General features: G+C 42.3%; 1 protein-coding gene across 2 annotated transcripts in view; it reads left to right on the top strand.

Annotated features, from left to right (window-relative positions):
• xirp2a (xin actin binding repeat containing 2a) overlaps positions 1–16,784 on the top strand; it is a 55,424-nt gene extending 38,640 nt beyond the window's left edge. For both annotated transcript variants that reach the window (XM_058612334.1, XM_058612335.1), the window contains 7 exons: positions 1,740–1,877; positions 3,535–3,621; positions 4,805–4,871; positions 5,235–5,338; positions 5,871–15,105; positions 16,432–16,565; positions 16,645–16,784. In XM_058612334.1, the coding sequence (XP_058468317.1) occupies positions 1,740–1,877; positions 3,535–3,621; positions 4,805–4,871; positions 5,235–5,338; positions 5,871–15,105; positions 16,432–16,526 (9,726 nt within the window). In that variant the 3' untranslated portion in view covers positions 16,527–16,565; positions 16,645–16,784. The remainder of the gene's footprint in view (positions 1–1,739; positions 1,878–3,534; positions 3,622–4,804; positions 4,872–5,234; positions 5,339–5,870; positions 15,106–16,431; positions 16,566–16,644) is intronic.
• The last annotated feature ends 800 nt before the right edge of the window (positions 16,785–17,584 follow it).

The raw sequence follows: 17,584 nt of genomic DNA, 5'->3' as shown, positions 1-17,584 counted from the left end.
ATCGTTTGGTCCATAAAATATCAGAAAACCTAAAATAATGTTGATCAGTGTTTGTCAAACCTGGAAATGATGATGTTCTCAAATGTCTTGTTTTGTCCACAAACCAAAATGATTGACTTTTAATGATTTCTTTGTTATCCAGAGCAAAGAAATGAAGAAAATATTCTCATTTAAGAAGCTTAAACAATCGGAAATCTTGTTTCAATCATGAAAAAAGCTTCAAACCGATTAATCGATTGTCAAAATAGTTGTCGATCAATTTAGTAATCGATTCATCGTTTCACCTTTAATATATATATAGATATATATAAGTGACCGTTTGACCTTATATATTAAAAAACAACAAAACAGCAAACTTGTAAAGCTGTAAAGTAAATCAAATATGATTAAAGTGAAGGTAACACTTTAAAAAGTCACAACTTGACTGTAGCCTCAAACTCATCATGAAGAAATTCACTTTTTATAATTTAGTGTGTGTCAAGAAAGCAAATAAGCAGATTTCCCCCCCCCCCCCACACACACAAAAAAATTAAAAAACTATTCAACCAAAGTGCTTCTGCCACTAATGCAGGACTCGGGATGCAAACCTCGTTCTTCATTATTTTCTGGCACTCCTTACGGTTCATCTCTAAATGTTAGCGACGAAACCAAATTAGCAGTGGGTGATTTTGTGGGATTGAATTCATTGCTTGTGTCTAATGGGATTGTAATTATTCACATAATTCAAAAACAATCAGCTGGAAAAGGCCATGAGACTGTGTACTGACATGTGTATGAATGTGTGTGTGGGCTCAAGTGGACATTATATGTGGCCGTTATATTAAATGTTAGACGTTGATTTCATGTCATATCCATGTAGCTGTTGTATGTTGATTAGAATATTAATAACATTCCTTCAAAATGCCACTGCCCTGGTCTGCTCTGCAGCAGTGACTTGTATTGTTCCTCCTCATTTGCATAAAAAAACATGTGCGCGTGCATGTGTTCCAGGAGTAGCAAGCTTTGAAATTTCCGATATATGCATATAGAGCTGTTTTCTAGCAAGTATACTGTATGCAGAAGCTCACTTATACTGTACATGTTTAAGTCGAAAAGTAATAGACAATACAAGAAGGAGATAACTGCACAAAGGAGTCAATGTAGGTTTTTTCTGCTGAGGACTCCATTTTCCATACAGATGAGATTTAGACTCAAAGAAACCAGGCTTTTATGTTTTCCAGTTTAATAGAATAATTCCTTCCAGAGCTTGATATATGGTATAAAACGTGAATTATCTGAAATTATTTTCCATCTATTTCACCATTCAAGAGCTCCGTTTGGACAGTGTAGTCTCAGAGCCTAAATGAATAAACGTGATTCGATTGTCTTGGTATTTGTGCTTGAATATTTGCATTATGGGATTTGATTGGCTGATGCCCTTTAGAGCAAATGTGCAGCTTGTCATTCGAAGCGTGTGTGGGAGTGTGGAGTTATATCACTTTTGCACAAGAAACCGGTCTATAAGGGCAGCATAACAATGTTACACTGACAAATGTGATCGAGACAAACCAGAACATTCACAAGTCTGCTAAACACAGTCTCCCGTCAGAGAACAATCATTGGTCAAGGTTGGCAAGACAGCAGAGATTTAGCTCTACCAAGGTCAAATCAAATCCTCTAAATGAAGTCCCATGCAACGTTTTCCTATATGTGTGATATGTGCTGTAGAGTAATGTGCATTACCTGTTCTCTGCTGATAGATGATGGACGAGTCAGAGGCGTCTTCGATACCTGGCGGCCTGGCCAGTGTGAAGAGACAGTTTGAGACTCAGGAGTTTGCCTCGTCGTCCTCACAGTCCAGTGTCAGCCAAATTCATTTCCAGCAGAAATCTGTCCAGGTGGGAATGTAAACCTACTTTCTTTTTCCCTATACATTTCTTAAATGGCCACTGAATCATGTTTCGCTGAATGTTTCTCTTTGAGATGACCTACATTATTTTACGTGACTGTAGCCGGGAACGATATTTCTACTGCAATGTGTTCATCTCATAAAAAAGGGGAAAGGAAATGGTTCAACATTTTGTCAGTGATGCTCATTTGCAAATTTTGTCTGCAAAGAAAGTGGAAACAGCAAACCACGCCTTCAAAGTAGAAGAAATATTAGTTTGGCTGCAACAATGAATCAGTTTGTTACCGATTCCATCTGTAACTATATTGTAATCGCTTTTTTAATTAAAAAAAAAACTTGGATTTGCTCCTTTATGCCAGCAAACAGTCAGATTATCTTTTGTTTTAGACACTTCTCAGCATTTTCCAAACAATTAATTGAATCCTTCACAAAAAAATGGCTTTAATCGATGATAAAAGTATTGTTATTTGCAGCCCCAGCATTCATTCAATTTTAGTTTATTTAGGCAGCTGTTTCCTCTTCTCGTTAAGGTAACTGTACAGGCCAAGCTTTTAATGTAGCATAATTCCTGTAATAGATTATACAATTAAAGAAAAAAACACACATTTTCTTTTTGTGCCCGTATATAAAGTGAGTTTCTCAAAGCCTGACATTGAAAAGTTGCTTCTCTAGTGAATGTGACATTTCCGTAGACAATGAATTGTTAAGGAAAGCGAGCATGACAGATGAAAAGGACATTTTTCTTTCTCCACTGGCTTTTCTCTTCATCGGCTCTGTGAGAAGTGAGAAACACATGAATGTGGCTGCATAATTTACATTCCACTCTTGCTGTTTATCGGGGAAACGTGGCTATGGCTGCAACTCTGAGAATTTCTTGTAGGTCAAATCGAAGAGGGCAACTTAAACTTTGCTCATCTAAGTGCCACCGTCATGTGGTGCATGAGGTAAATGCCAGAACACATCAGTTGTCTGGGATCCAGATCTCACTGAAGTCAGGTCAATGCTGCCCCTCCATGCTCATTCAGACAGGAAGCAGAGCTAATTCATTGAGTGCACAAGAATCTCGCTGAATAATGGATTAAACATGGATTGCACTGCAATGGGAAACCACTTTCCACTCCTCACAGGTGTCATTTCCGTGTTCAGTTTTAAAACCGGGTGTTCATGAGAAAGATATCACACTGACACTGAGTGGTTTCTGACCTATAGACCCATGTAACATTCATGTTAACAGTACAAGATACAAAATCCCCTTATTATATTTCTCTTTTATCAATTATATCATCATTTATCATATTGTGTGTTTCTCACTGGAGGAAAGGCTTACTGTGGGATTGATGTCATTTTTGCAATATATTGCTGTTTCTCACCAACCCTGAATCCTCCTGTTGGAGAATTTAAAGTCTGCCCCTCCCCAGGAAGCAGCTCAGTAATGGAAAAACATTTGTTACTAGCTGCACAGGGATTTTATTAATCTTTTATCACAATGTAAAAATTACTTACTCTCCTGCTGATTTTTCCAGTTCACAAGCACAAGGCCATCACACAATGTGTGTATGTGTGTGTGTGAGAGAGATTATGCTGTGTGTATAGTCATGAATAAGGATTTCAGAGATTCTACATCCTCATTTATCTGTGTTGGACAGGAAATGTCAAGCTCCTCAGAGGTGACAGTGAGAAGCAGTGCCAGAGAAGTCGTCCCCACCACAACCATACTTCACAGTCAGCAAGAGGTGAGAGGTTGCCACACACACCATTTGTCACCGTCTTTCAACCATCTCCACCTCAACACTGGCACGTTGGAAATGTAGAGAGTAGCTGTGTCTCACTTCAGGTGCCACCTTATTTAGAGGAGGCTATCATTGACTGTGTATGAAAACGTACTTGAAATATGGATGGATAGTTTGCACCTGGTGGAAAGGAACTCTATTTGAATGGAAGTCTATGGGAAAAAAAAGTCTACTTCTCACTTGACTGAACATCACTTTCATGAAGCGTCAATGGTCTCATTGTTAGTTACAGCTCTTCTTTAATAGAACATTATATCAGTTTTGTAAATGATGTCACCATTTAGTGCAGGGGTGTCAAACATACGGCCCGGGGGCCAGAACCGGCCCGCCAGAGGGTCCAATCCGGCCCACAGGATGAATTTTGTTAAAATTTCACACTGAGCTAAACGTAATGTCAAATGCTCCACATACCCGTGACTAAATATTTGTGCCTTTATAGATCCATTGTGCTGTGTAAATAGTAAATTTAGGCATGATATTGTTGAAATTGCACTTATATTTCTCAAGAAATGTCATGTTTTGTAAAATTATCCTTCATTAAATGTAAAACAAAGGAGAAAAAACAAAGGAGTTCTTGTTGTTCATAGGTTATTATGCTATTTTACTATTTTTACTGGTCCGGCCCCCTTGAGATCAAATTGTGCTGTATGTGGCCCCTGAACAAAAATGAGTTTGACACCCCTGATTTAGTGGGAAACTAGAAGATTAAGCACCCCACATATGAGTGGACATCAGTGTGATTGACATGCATTATTGTACAAAAGATGAGAGAGAGCATAAATTACCTCATCACCACTTGAGGACGCAGATTAGGAAATCGGTCAGACAGTTTAAAGATTTGAGGAAGGTCCCAGCTGTGCACATTCACTTGTTTTAATATTTTTACTTTCACATTATCAACAACACTTATTCTCAGTGGTTAGATGTATACCAGTTGGAATTGAAAAAAATATAACTCTGCAATATCACTGTCTTAAAACTGACTGGATACAGGTTTTAGAAATATTATTATTCTAAATATTATTAGAATAAATTGCATAATAGCATCCAGATTGAAACTTTTAATTATAAGCATAGACTGTTGTGTTCACAGAGTACTAATCATGTGCTACTATCTCTTCTACAGGTGATCCATGATCAAAGATTCCAGCAAAACATGGCATGCAGTTATGGGGATCATTACAATGAACCAGGTTGTTCTGCCTTTGCTTTTTTTTTTTTTTTTTGTAATTTGCACATTTTTCTTATCAGAGCACTGCCTTGGTCCTGTAAATTAATGATCATTCCCTCTGTTGGTGAATAAGGGATGAGCTATGAAAATGAGTTGAAGCACAGATGATTTTCCATTCATTGCATATAGTAGCAAATCTAATCAGGACAGAGTCAGAAAGGTAAAACATTGGAAAGTGGAAATTGGGCAATCACCGCTGCATGGTTTCCGAAAATGAAAACTACTCAGGATTTTAATGAAATGATTTATTTCTTTTCCTAATCCCCCTGAGCTTCCTCACTGTGAATGACTTAATGAGGCAGCCTTCTTCTTGTGTCTAATTCAGTTATGCTTGTTGGAGGAGAGGACCTACCAAAGGTTTCCACTCAGGCTTTGAAGCAACAGTATGAAAAAACTATTGAGGAAGCAGCACCAGCCAAGGAAATCAAGGTAATGATGCTGTCTGTTTGTCTAAATAGAGGGTAGTTTTGGTTTTTGATGGTGTATCAGGATGATGATGGGGGTCCCATCATGAAATCATCAAAAAGAAATTGTGCACACTATGAGTTGATGGGAAATAAATTGGAAAGGATAAAAGACTGCATGTCATTACACAGCCAAATTCTGCAGTTTTTTCATAGCGTCAAGGGGAAAATGTAGTCTAAATCATGGTCACACATTAATATCTGCAGTTAAAGTGATCTTGTGATGCAGATTATTGCATCACCAAAACGTCTACGTCAGACTCAAGATCTGACGAGCTTAAAGATTAGTTTCCTTTACAGCTTTATTCTGAACTTGATTATAATAATTATTTCACATTAAAAATGTAAGATAGGATAAGGTAAGATGGACATTATTTCCTGAATTACTTTGTAAGGCTTCCGTTTCTGATCATTTTATGACCCACATCTGAAAAATGACATTCATTTTTAACTTCAACACAATGTCCTTCTTTCCTTAACAAAAAAACACACCAAAGGTTGATGTCGACTTCAACCAGTTTCAGTGGGGGCCAATACACCAGTCCTCTAAAGCTTCAGCAGTGACAAGCTACGAAACTTCCTCCACTGTAAAGACCGCCACTGCATCATCAGTTGCATCTACTACATCAGTGGCTCATGAGGTGACTGACCATTTTCCTCCCCCACCCTCAAACCTGCTGCAGGAATCACAGAGCGTTTCAGAGTATGCTATCTCTTCCCAACCTCATGAACAAGTCTACCAACAGAAGTGCACTGGTAAAGAACAGCACTTCAAACACAAGAGCATGGCCGAAGTGAAGCGCCTCTATAAACATATTCACCCAGAGGTCCGCAAGAACCTCGAAGCGGACTACTTGAGTCAGCTGACTGAAGCCGAACAAAAGGATTTGCAAAGTGAAGAGATGGTGGGTGACGTCCAGCAGGCGCGCTACATTTTTGAAAACGACGGAAACAGTTCAAGTAGATGCTCGAGTCCTGACAGGGAGTCAGTGGAGTGGGAAGAGATCCTCAAGGGAGAAGTGCAGTCCATGCGCTGGATGTTTGAAAACAAGCCACTAGATACCATCAAAGATGAAACCCCAGATGAGGATGAGGTGAGGAATATTGCTCAGCAGGAAATTATTGCTGGCAAAGACGTCAGACACACAGCATGGATGTTTGAAACCAAGCACATGGATGCTCTAGGGACAGAGACAACTGATTCGACTGAGCAGTCAGGAAAATTGACTGATCTTGCGAGAGGAGATGTTCGCACTGCTACATGGCTTTTTGAGACTCAGCCACTCGATTACCTGAATAAGATCTACCAAGAAGATGAGCTGGAGGCAGATGCTGTTGTCACCAAGGACATCACAGGAGGGGATGTCAAAACTGCCAGGTATCTCTTTGAGACCCAGCATCTAGATTCCCTTGGCAAAACAGAAACCATTGAGGAAAGCCACTTTCTGAACCTCAAGTCTGAGCTAGAGGAGATTAAGGGGGATGTAAAAACGACCACTCGCAGGTTTGAGACACAGCCCATGTGTGTCATCAGGGGGGATTCTGGAGAGATGCTGGAGATCACCACAATACGCAAGGAGGAGACTGAGAAGGGTGATGTGAAGACATCACGGTGGATGTTTGAAACCCAGCCTCTGGATATGATCAGCAAAGACCCTGCAAATGTAAAGCTGATATGTGGTATTTCTATGGAGGACATTCAAGGAAGTGTGAATAAAGGTAGATGGCTTTTTGAGACTAGGACTCTCGACACCATTAAGGATGAGGAATGGGAGACTTCCAGAAATCAAAGAGAAGAAATAATTGGAGCTGATGTAAGAAAACACTGCCAGGTTTTTGAAACCCAGTCCATGGATACTCTAAAGGACAACACTAATGATCAACCTATACCCTCTGAGGAGATTATAGGAGGTGATGTTCAATCAGCAAAACATCTGTTTGAAACAGTCCCCATGGAAAACTTGAAAGAACTCCTGGAAGTGGGAAAACTTAAGAAAATGGTTGCATCTGAAGAAGAAAAGGGTGATGTAAGGCATCAGAAGTGGGTCTTTGAAAGCCAGCCATTGGAGAATATAAGAGAGGAGAAGAAAGAAGTTACAAGGACTGTGAACATTGAAGAGCTTGATAAAGGAGACGTGACAAACTATAAAGAAAGATTTGAAAGTATGGATTTAAGCAAATGTGAAGGAACACAGAAAATTCAAATTGAAGGTGTCACAAGCGGTTCTGTCAAATCCAACAAAGTTCTTTTTGAATCTACTCCTATGTATGCAATGCAAGACAGCTCTGGCCATTACCATGAGGTGAGGACCGTGAGGCGTGAAGAGATTGTGAAGGGTGATGTGCACAGCTGTAGATGGATGTTTGAAACACATCCTATTGATCAATTTGATGACAGCATCAATAAATTTCAGATCATTAAAGGTATATCCAAGCAGGAGATTGAGTCAGGTGACGTTAAAACGGCTCAGTGGTTGTTTGAAACTCAACCACTTGATTCCATAAAATGTTTCAGTAATTTTGAGGATGAAGAGCACAAAACTAAAGAGGAAATTGAGATAGAAAAGGGAGACGTGAAGACTTGTAGGTGGCTCTTTGAGACTCAGCCCATGGATGTCCTGTATGAAAAAGTGGAACACAATGAGTCAGATGTAAAGGAAGTGCAGAGAGGTGACGTCAAAACGTGCACTTGGCTCTTTGAGACCCAGACACTTGACAACATACGTGATCACTCTGAGTCCGAGACCGTTCTGAAAACATGCACTGTAAAACAAGACGACATCCAAGGGAAAGATGTGCGACTTGCTCGCTTCCTCTTTGAAACAGAGAATCTTGAAAACATCACAGGCGAGGACAGCAGTTCTTTCAGGAGGGTCACAGAAATTGACGTCCATTCAGGCGACGTCTCGAGGATGAAATACATCTTTGAGAATCGCTCCTCAGACATCATGAGCTCCACCTCCAAGGAGACAATGCAGAGGCTGAAGACGCAGCAGGCCGAGGACATCCAGAGGGGAAATGTGGTCAATAACACCTGGATGTTTGAGAATCAGCCAATGGATGCCATCCACGATGATGTCACAGAGGCTAGGGAGATTCGTACTGTTACCGATGTTCAGGGAGGTGATGTTGACAAAGGCCGCTTTATTTTTGAGACATACACTCTGGATCAAATTAAAGAGAAATCCAGCGAGACTGACATCTCAAAACACAGTAATATCACAAGTATCTTCAGAGATGAAATAGAAAAGGGAGACGTGAAAAATTACACTATGATGTTTGAATCTCAGCCACTGTATGCCATCCGTGACAAGGAAGGCCATTATCATGAAGTAACTACAGTTACCAAGGAGGAAATCATGAGAGGGGATGTAGTGGGTGCCCGGTGGCTGTTTGAAACAAAGCCACTGGATTCAATTAGAGATTCCGAGGAGGTCTATGTGATTAAAGCTGTGACAGAGGAAGGTATCAACACGGGAAGCGTTAACTCTGCCAGATGGAGATTTGAAACACAGCCTCTGGATGAAATTACAGAGGAAATAAAAGTCAGGTCAAAAACAGTTGCTGATATTCAAGGTGGTGATGTGAAGACAAACACAGAGCGTTTTGAGACTGATGAAATGTCTCAAAAGTACATCAGAACTGTTAGTGTGAGTGAAATCCAAAAAGGCGACGTGAGATCTGCCACATGGATGTTTGAAACACGCACAATGGATGAGATCCATGGTGAAGGAGTTGAATATGATGATTTGGAGAGAGTGACAAAGGAAGAAGTAATGAAAGGGGATGTCAAACAGTCTGTTTGGCTCTTTGAAAAGCAGCCGCTTGATAGTATCAAAGAGACTGATGGCACCGAGCTGACAGTGACAAAGGAGGAAATCCCACAGGCCGACGTGAAGACAACAACATGGCTATTTGAGACGACTCCATTCCATGAATTCAATGAGAGCAGTGTTGAAAAAACAGAAATAATAGGTAAGAGTATCAAAGAGACACTCCATGAGCTATACTGTCAGAAAATGGTGGACTCCATAGGCATCCTTATTGAGACGGATGAGATTGGTGATGTCCGCATGGCAAAGTATAAACTCATGAATCAGGATTGTCCACAAATCCAAAAAGAAGAGATTATCAGAGGGGATCTAAGCAATATAATGATGAACCTCCTGAACTGTAGGGAGACCACTGAAAGGGGGATAACAATTGATGAGGAGGAGCGGGGGCACATCAACACCACAGTGAAACAGCTGTTAAACCAGGAAAGGGGAATCAATGTCGAAAGAGAGGAAATTATCCATGGTGACATTCAAGAGGCCATAAACAATCTGCTCAAGAATGAAGGCTCCTCCAAGCGTGGTATTCTGATTCAAGAGGATGAGAAAGGAGATGTGAGGATGACTATCTATTCCCTGTTAAATAAAGGTGAGAGGGCTAGTATGGAGAAAGAGGATATTATTCAAGGAAATGTCAGCAGAACTCTTCATCGTCTGCTCTCCAATTCAGGCGGAGAAGGCTCTAAAAGGATAAAGGTGGGGGACACAGAAAGGGGTAATGTCAGTTTTTACACCACATGCATTGAGTCGGGAGCTATGGATTACCTGACACAGCTTCAGAGTGAGTATAATGAATCCCAGGAACAAGTGGAAAAGGAGCATATCATAGGAGGTGACATTGAAGAGACTAAAATCCTGCTGCGGAAGAAACAGCAGCAGGTTGGTCGCACTGTAGCTAAGGATGACATAGTTCCTGGAGACGTAAACAGCACTGTTAAAGTCTTCATGACAGAGCCTACTGTCACCTACAAAAACCTGGAGGAAAAAGATATCGTTAAAGGTGACCTCAGTGCAGCCTTAGATTCCCTGTCCCAAGCTATCAATCAGAAGGTGGTTATAGAGAAAGAGGAGGTGGTGAAGGGAGACTTACCGACAACTCTAAGGTCTCTGGAGGAGGCCCAGCATCAAGCCAAAGACATGGAAAAGCCGGAAATCGTCAGGGGAGACATCAGAAGTGCTCTCGAGTCGCTTGAGAAATCTTCAACCACTAAAACAGTTACAGTTGAAGATTTAGTGCCAGGTGACATCAAAGGGACCCTGAGATCCCTGGAGGAAGCGCAGCAAGCTGTAAAAGAACTGGAGAAAGAGGAGATTGTGAAAGGAGACATCTACACTGCCATGCAAAGTTTACATGAAGCCTCAAATGATAAAAAGGTTTACCAGCATCAAGTAAGCGAACAAGGTGATGTCAAAGGCACGATCCAGCTTTTGCTTGAGCCGACAATGTCTTCAAAAATGCAGCGCAGGGGAAGCATCGAGGGAGATGTAAAAACATCTATAAAGTCTCTTTATGAAGGACAGGAGACAATGCAGGTAGAAAAAGAGGAGGTAGTAAAAGGAGATGTGCAAGGGGCAATAAAGTGTTTGATGCAACGAAAACAATATTCAAATCCAAAACGTATGTATTCCCACAAGAAAACAAAAGTGCCCGTGAAAAATCCATTAACTGCAAAGCAAGGGGAGCATGAATGTGTGCATGAAGCAACGTGTGATAGTGCAGGAGTCAATCCAGCCCCCGCTGTGAAAAACCTCTCTCAGAGCAGTGAGTCACAGAGGCACGCGCAGAGGCACAACGAAAGCAAATCAGTAAAAACACAGGTAATAACCCAAGAGAGCCACTCAGTTACTGTAGCCAAAACAGATAATACCACAGGGGCCTCTCAGCAGAAGAACATAAAAGAACAGAAACAAAAAGCTTTGCCCCCTCAGAACATACAAGCTCCTAAGCCTGTTATGATAAAGACTAAACAAATGACTGATAATGATCAAACAGAGACTCAAGCAGCTGATGTGAAAATGATAAAGGAGACGAAAAACACATCGCAGACGAAGATTTCAAAGAAGATGTGCGAAACAAAGACAATCAAGCAGGTGCAGACGACAGTGACGGAGAAAAGCGTTACGCATAAGCAAAATGTAAAGGTGTCAGAACAAGTCTCAACATCTCAAAAGCAGACGGAGAATAAGGCTCTCGCAGAAAAAACAAACATTAAAAAGAAGAAGGATGATCAGTCTGACCTTGAAGTGAGAGGGAAGGGGATGATCAAAAAAGGAAGACCAGAAATTCATTTCCCACCTCCCCCTTCTTCCCCACCTCCACGGTCAGAGTCAGAGTTTTCCCTCCCTCCACCACCATCGCCAGTGTCGGAGAATCCAACATTACCCTCGTCCCGACCTTTTACCATGCAGGACAGTGATCTCCCACCGCCACCACCTCCACCTCCCATGGAGAGCATAAAGTCAGAGTCTGAACTTTTCCTCCCTCCTCCTCCTCCTCCACCCCCACCCTCAGTAGGTGGCCAGGATATTCTCCCTCCGCCCCCCTCGCAGCAAGAGCTTTATGCGATGCCTCCGCCTCCCTCTGTAAAAGTGGGCAAACCCATCAGCAAGCATTTATTCAAAGTGCCCACACAACCTGAAACGCAGAAGCAACCCATAAAAGTAAGGCCCAAATGGCAGAAAAACCAACCAACGCCACCACCACCACCAACACCACCAACTCAGTTGCCTCCTGATCAAGAAAAAACAGTGTCAGCCGTCTGTAAAGAAGAAGCAAAATCACAAGAAGTGAAAAAGGAAACCATCCAAAGGATTGAAACAAGCAAACAAATTCAGTCTGAATCAACAGCAGTGTCAGCGACAAAAATCACAAACATCCCAGTTGTAAAACCAGTGCAAAAAGAGAAAGTCTTTGTCCCACCGATCAAACTGCCTCCTCCTCCTGAGCCTGCTCCAGCTCCGAAGGCTCGAACATTTGCCCGCAAATTTAAAACCCCTCTCATGCTTGCAGAGGAAAAGTATCGCCTACAGAAGGAGAAAGAGGACCTGGAGAGGAGTATAGTCACAACTCCCACCTCTCCACCCCCTAATATACCCTCCTCTACTGCCAGTGCTGAGCCTATGTCAGCACAGAGTACTGAGAAAACAATGGTTATGCAAGAGACAACAGAAAAGATGGAGGAAGCTAAGACAATTTCAAAAAAAGAAACATTGGCACAACTCACACCTGCAAAGAAAACCCCTTCCCAGATTCCCATGAGCAAGCCCTTGATCTCTGTGGTAAATAAGAAATCAGGCCCTGGATCTTCAAACGTGTCCGTGGAAAAAAAGCAGGTTTCAAAAGAGCATCTCTCAGAAAACACACTTGCCTCAGCTGATTCTGTAAAAAAGAATCAAACGGCATCCAAACATCAGACTGTTTCTCTTTCTCAGTCTCATCGCGTGGTCTCAAAGGCTGAAGTAGAGTCACATTCAAACGTGGTCACTTCTTCAGTAAAGGAGCTCAGCACTGCCACAAGTGCTGTCCAGGAAAATCTTCAAAGCCAGGCTTCTGTCACAGTGAAAGCTAAAGATGTAAAGAATATTAATGTACCCGTGACACAGGAGGGAAAAAAGAGCCCCTCTCTACCTACTAAAATTCCAAAAGTAACTCCAGGTTTCAAGGTGAAAACCTTTAAAATACCGACAGATAAGAAAGAAGAGAAAAGTGACACTGTGGTACAAAAGGATGCAATGAAAAGTGACGTGCATTTACAGCAAGAAACATGTTGCATATCACAGAAGAGTGAGACAAAAGTGACCCAGGAAAGCAAGCATCACACGTCAGCTAGAGTTGAGATGGAAACAGAAATGAAAGTGAAGGAAAAGAAGAGTCAGGTGACCTCGCCCGTGAAGGAAGCCGGAGTGGAGGTTCATGCGAAAAAGGCAAAGCAGGTGCACAGAAATGAGACTGAAGTGACGCTGTCACCATCTGTTACTGTGTTAATGCCTAAGGTGACAAAGATAACGTCTGCAGCAACTCATCAAGGACAAGGCCAATTATCTGTCTCCCACAGTCAGCAGAGCATGAAGGCAGAGCACGTTCAAAGGCACGAGGAGGTGGTCGTGATGGAAAACAGGGCACAGCAGAGCCTGCAGAAGCAAGAGGCTGTTCAGATGCACACACGGCAGATGAAGCAACAAGCAGCGGAGACGAATAAAATCCAGATAAAGGTTGGAAATTCAAAAGGCGAGCCTAAATTTGTGTCAGGGAAAGGCGTAGGGAAAATGGCCCATACAGAAGAAGCGTGTGCTAAAGAAATCACAGATTCAGAGAAATGTAATGTTATGCAGAAGCTGCTCATTCAAATAGAGGAGCTCCAGGGTGCACCAAGCATAATAGACACCAAAACTGTCACGATGATTATAAGTGAACTCGCTGAATGGGTGATAGGCTTGGATGAGAAAAATAATCTAAGGGAAATTGCCAAACAGCAAAGTAAGAAAAAGTTGAAGGAGATGTTGGTGTATGTGAAGAATATTGTTCAAACCAAGTTCCGATTTTTGGAGGACAACTTGAAATCTGTTGAAAAGCAGGAAGAGGAGCAACCCCCAGCACCACAGCCTGTGCTTCCAAAACCAGACAAGAGTGTATTCACCGCAAAGTTGTCAAAGACTAGTGCTAGTGTGTCTAAAACTGAACAGAAAGTGGTCGGAGAGAAAATGTCACTTCGTGGGAGCAGAGTCCATCAGGACCTGAGTGAGAAGTCTGATCACAGAGTGGCCTCTCCTTTAGCAACCATCCGCACGCCATCACCCACTTTCATTAGTATAGAATCCAGGAGGGTGGACTCACCACTCAGAGTGACACCTTCCCCTCCGCCATACAAATCTGTCGGGACGCCGCCGCCTCCTCCTCGTAAGTCATACACGCCCACCTCTACCTTCAGCAGGGCCACACCCTCTCCAACCCTGAGCCGCTCAGAAAAGCTGATAAAACTCCGGGACACGACCTCAAAGCTCTCTCACGGCGTCACCCCACCACCTCCTGCAGCACTACCAGAGTACTTTGCAGCAGAAAGAGAGCAATCATCCCCATTTAGTGACCGGGGAACGCCCATAGATGAGGAGTTGGCAGATGTAGCCGAGATGGTGGACTCCATGACAACAGTCAGGGACAAGAAGTCTTTCTTTGAAGATGCTCAAAAAGCTGAGGTGATCAAGAGTTACATTCGGAAGGATCCCATTGATATTCCCGAACGTCTGGGAGCTGATGCTGAGGAGGGCGCCGAAGCTGTGATTATAGATCTCATGAAGGAGGATCTTCCAAAAATTGACCTAACTAAACTGGTGAACAGATTTGAGTCTCCAAAACCAAAATTGTTTTCCAGGAAGGAACCTATTGTCATTTCAGAAAGGCTTGGGAGCGATACAGAGGACGCAGAGGCGGAACCACATACTCCAAAAACTGACGAAATCCCTACGTTTAATGTCAAAGCGATAAAGGATGTGTTTGAGACAGGAGAGCACAGCTCACAGGCAGCACGAGAGCTGAGAGAACAAATAGAAAGAAGAGAACCAGAGTCGGTTTATTGCAGGCCAGTGGATCAGTCCGAAACCACATCAGTCACCGAGCAATTCTGCAGCATTGACGACACCGGAAATATAATGAGGGAGGTAAGGAGTGAGATGCATTCTGGGAGCTCCGTGACCCGTGGCAACCCTCCGTCCTACGCTGACGTGGTGAGAGGCAAGGTTCCAACAGTGGACATGCTCCCCGAGGCCTCCAGCGAGGAGCTGCTCAGAAGCTTCCAGGAGTCATGGGCTGAGGGCCAAGGAGTTTTCCAGAACCTGGGATTCAGTGTCACGGAGCAAAGGACCTCGCAGATCGTGACCCACCACCAGGAGACCGTCATGTCGGGTAAACTGAGCTGTGCGGCATGAGGGATGCTAAACAAGCGTGACGGTGTGTTTAACATGCTCGGTTTGAAAAAAGCATTTTGTGGAAAGAAAAGAAGCATTAACACTGTTGCTCTGACACTGTTATTTATGTCTCGTGATTTCCTTTGATGTGTTTTGTTTGCAATGTCTCACCCTTAATGCTCGAAGCAGCTCACAGTTAAGGCAGCAGCAGTTTGACACCTTTTAATATTCACAGGTTACACTGTTTGTCCTGTTTACTCCTGCCTATGATGTGTGAGGCTGGCAGCGATGCGAACATATTGAATTAATATTCCTCCTGCTGTGTGATGGATGCTGTTTTGACTGTGACACAGCACAGAGCTGCTTGCAGTGAGAAGAAAACAGGAGTTTTGATGCGTTTCGTTTCGGTGGTTGGAGTTTGACATGAAGTTCATGCAGATAAATAACATTTTTAGAAATTTGCACAGTTGTCTGACAAATGTGTTGTAAAGACAAGTTAAACATTCAAGTCAATTTCTAATTCTGACAGTAATCACTATACACAACATGTTATTTGGTTTATTTCAGTTTTTTTATTGCTGTACTTCCCTTTAATACTGATTATTATTATTATTAGTAGTAGTAGTAATAATAGTAGTATTATCATAGCTATTTACTATAAATTCCTCATGCTATAATAGCAGTTACAGGGAAAATAGGAAATGTAAATTTCAACTCAAGTTTATTATAATTCATTATAAACTTTGCTAACTTTATCAACCTACTGCATGTGGAACTGTAATCAACATTTGCACTAATCTACATTAATTTGCATGTGGCAAAAAAAATACACGTTTTATTTTGCAGTGACAAAAAAAAAAGATGTTTAACTGGGAGAAGTTGAAAAAGCATAGCTCTAAAACACTCAGTGATGATTTTGCTGCCACAGCTAATTAGTCACATGACTTCCATATGGCTATGTTTGTTATTAATGTACTTAGTTATTTTCTGGTTTTGATTCAAACTCAAAAGAACATTTTAATGTTAAAAGAAATATGCAAATGAAAAGTCCTTATGTCCACATTTATAATGGCAAATAAACACTGAAAGACAGTGTTTGTTGTTAAAAGGACACAAATTAAAAACAGCACGGATACCCACTGCTCTGATTTACATTAGCAATTAACTGAAACTAATTCAGTGTAAAACAGACCAATTCCTCATCTCTCTTATCTGTTTTATGCACTCATTTACACCAAAATTGCCTGGTTGCTTTGGGCGAAACTCCCTTTTGAAAACAGAAAATTGTTGTTAAATAAACTGTTGCCTCCTCTTTCTTGTGCAGAAAACTCGAATTCCAGAGTCCGAACTGTGCAGGGTGTGTCGGAAGAGGGTCTACCCCATGGAGTCCCTGATCGCAGACAAACAAACCTTCCATAGAAGCTGCTTTCGTTGTGAACACTGCAGAGGCAAACTGAGGTGAGGCTATCTCACAGAGCCCACAGCGTTGTTGTTTCATTTTACACTATTTTAACCTTCTTGTCTCTTTTCCTGATAGCCTTGGCAACTATGCCTCTCTCCATGGACGGATGTACTGCAAACCACATTACAAACAACTGTTCAAGTCCAAAGGAAATTACGACGAAGGATTTGGACAGAAACCACACAAAGAACTCTGGAGTGATAAGAACCAGCAGAACTCCAACAACAAGACAAATGTCAAATCGCCATCACCTGAGAAGAAAGTCATGGATTCCAGATATTCCGCCGTTCACAGCCCATTAGTCACTCAGGATTACGATGTAAGCAAAACACTGGAGGAAAACAAAAAGCCCGCAAGTAAGATTTCTGTAGTGTGGCCTCCACAAACAGATCAGCCAAAGAAAGAATTCACTATAGAGGATGAATTGAAGTTGGTGAAGCCGTTGTGGCCCCCTAAGGAGGGCTCGGTTGAGGGAAATGATCCTGCAAAGGCTTCGTTGAAAGAGACTGCTATTCCTGGAGCTAAAGTACAAAATGGACCCCAGGAAAATGACAAGGTGCAGGAGAGTGTCTATTTAACAGAGAATGGGGGAAAGTCTGAGGAGATCCCTGTCTCCCTTGTGGCAGTCACTGAGGAGCCGGTGAGTGTTGCTCACACTCAAGAAACTAAAGAATTAAACAGCGGCCCTGAGGCCACAGCACAAGTGGCTTCCGAAATGGACTCTGAAGTGCGGCCTGGAGAGGCAGAGCGAGAACAAGGTGATGGTGGAGCAGTGCTGGAGGAAAGTATAGGAAAGGCAGTAAATGGAAACGCGGGGCAGACGGAGAGTGCGGCAGGTGAGGGGGAAAAACAGGAGGAGATGGACAGAGGGGCGAACAATGCGGAGGGTGCAAAGGAGACGTTAATGGATGAGAAGGTGACGGCAGAACACAACGCAAACTGCAACAACAACAACAACAATAATAATAATAACATTCGTCAGACACAGATTAACGAGGAAGTCCTTTTTCAAGAG

This window comes from Solea solea, chromosome 2 (genome assembly GCF_958295425.1).
Source record: "Solea solea chromosome 2, fSolSol10.1, whole genome shotgun sequence".
Lineage (NCBI taxonomy): Eukaryota > Metazoa > Chordata > Actinopteri > Pleuronectiformes > Soleidae > Solea > Solea solea.
The sequence above is the reverse complement of the archived record's forward strand: the minus strand, read 5'-3'. Positions and strand labels throughout refer to the sequence as shown.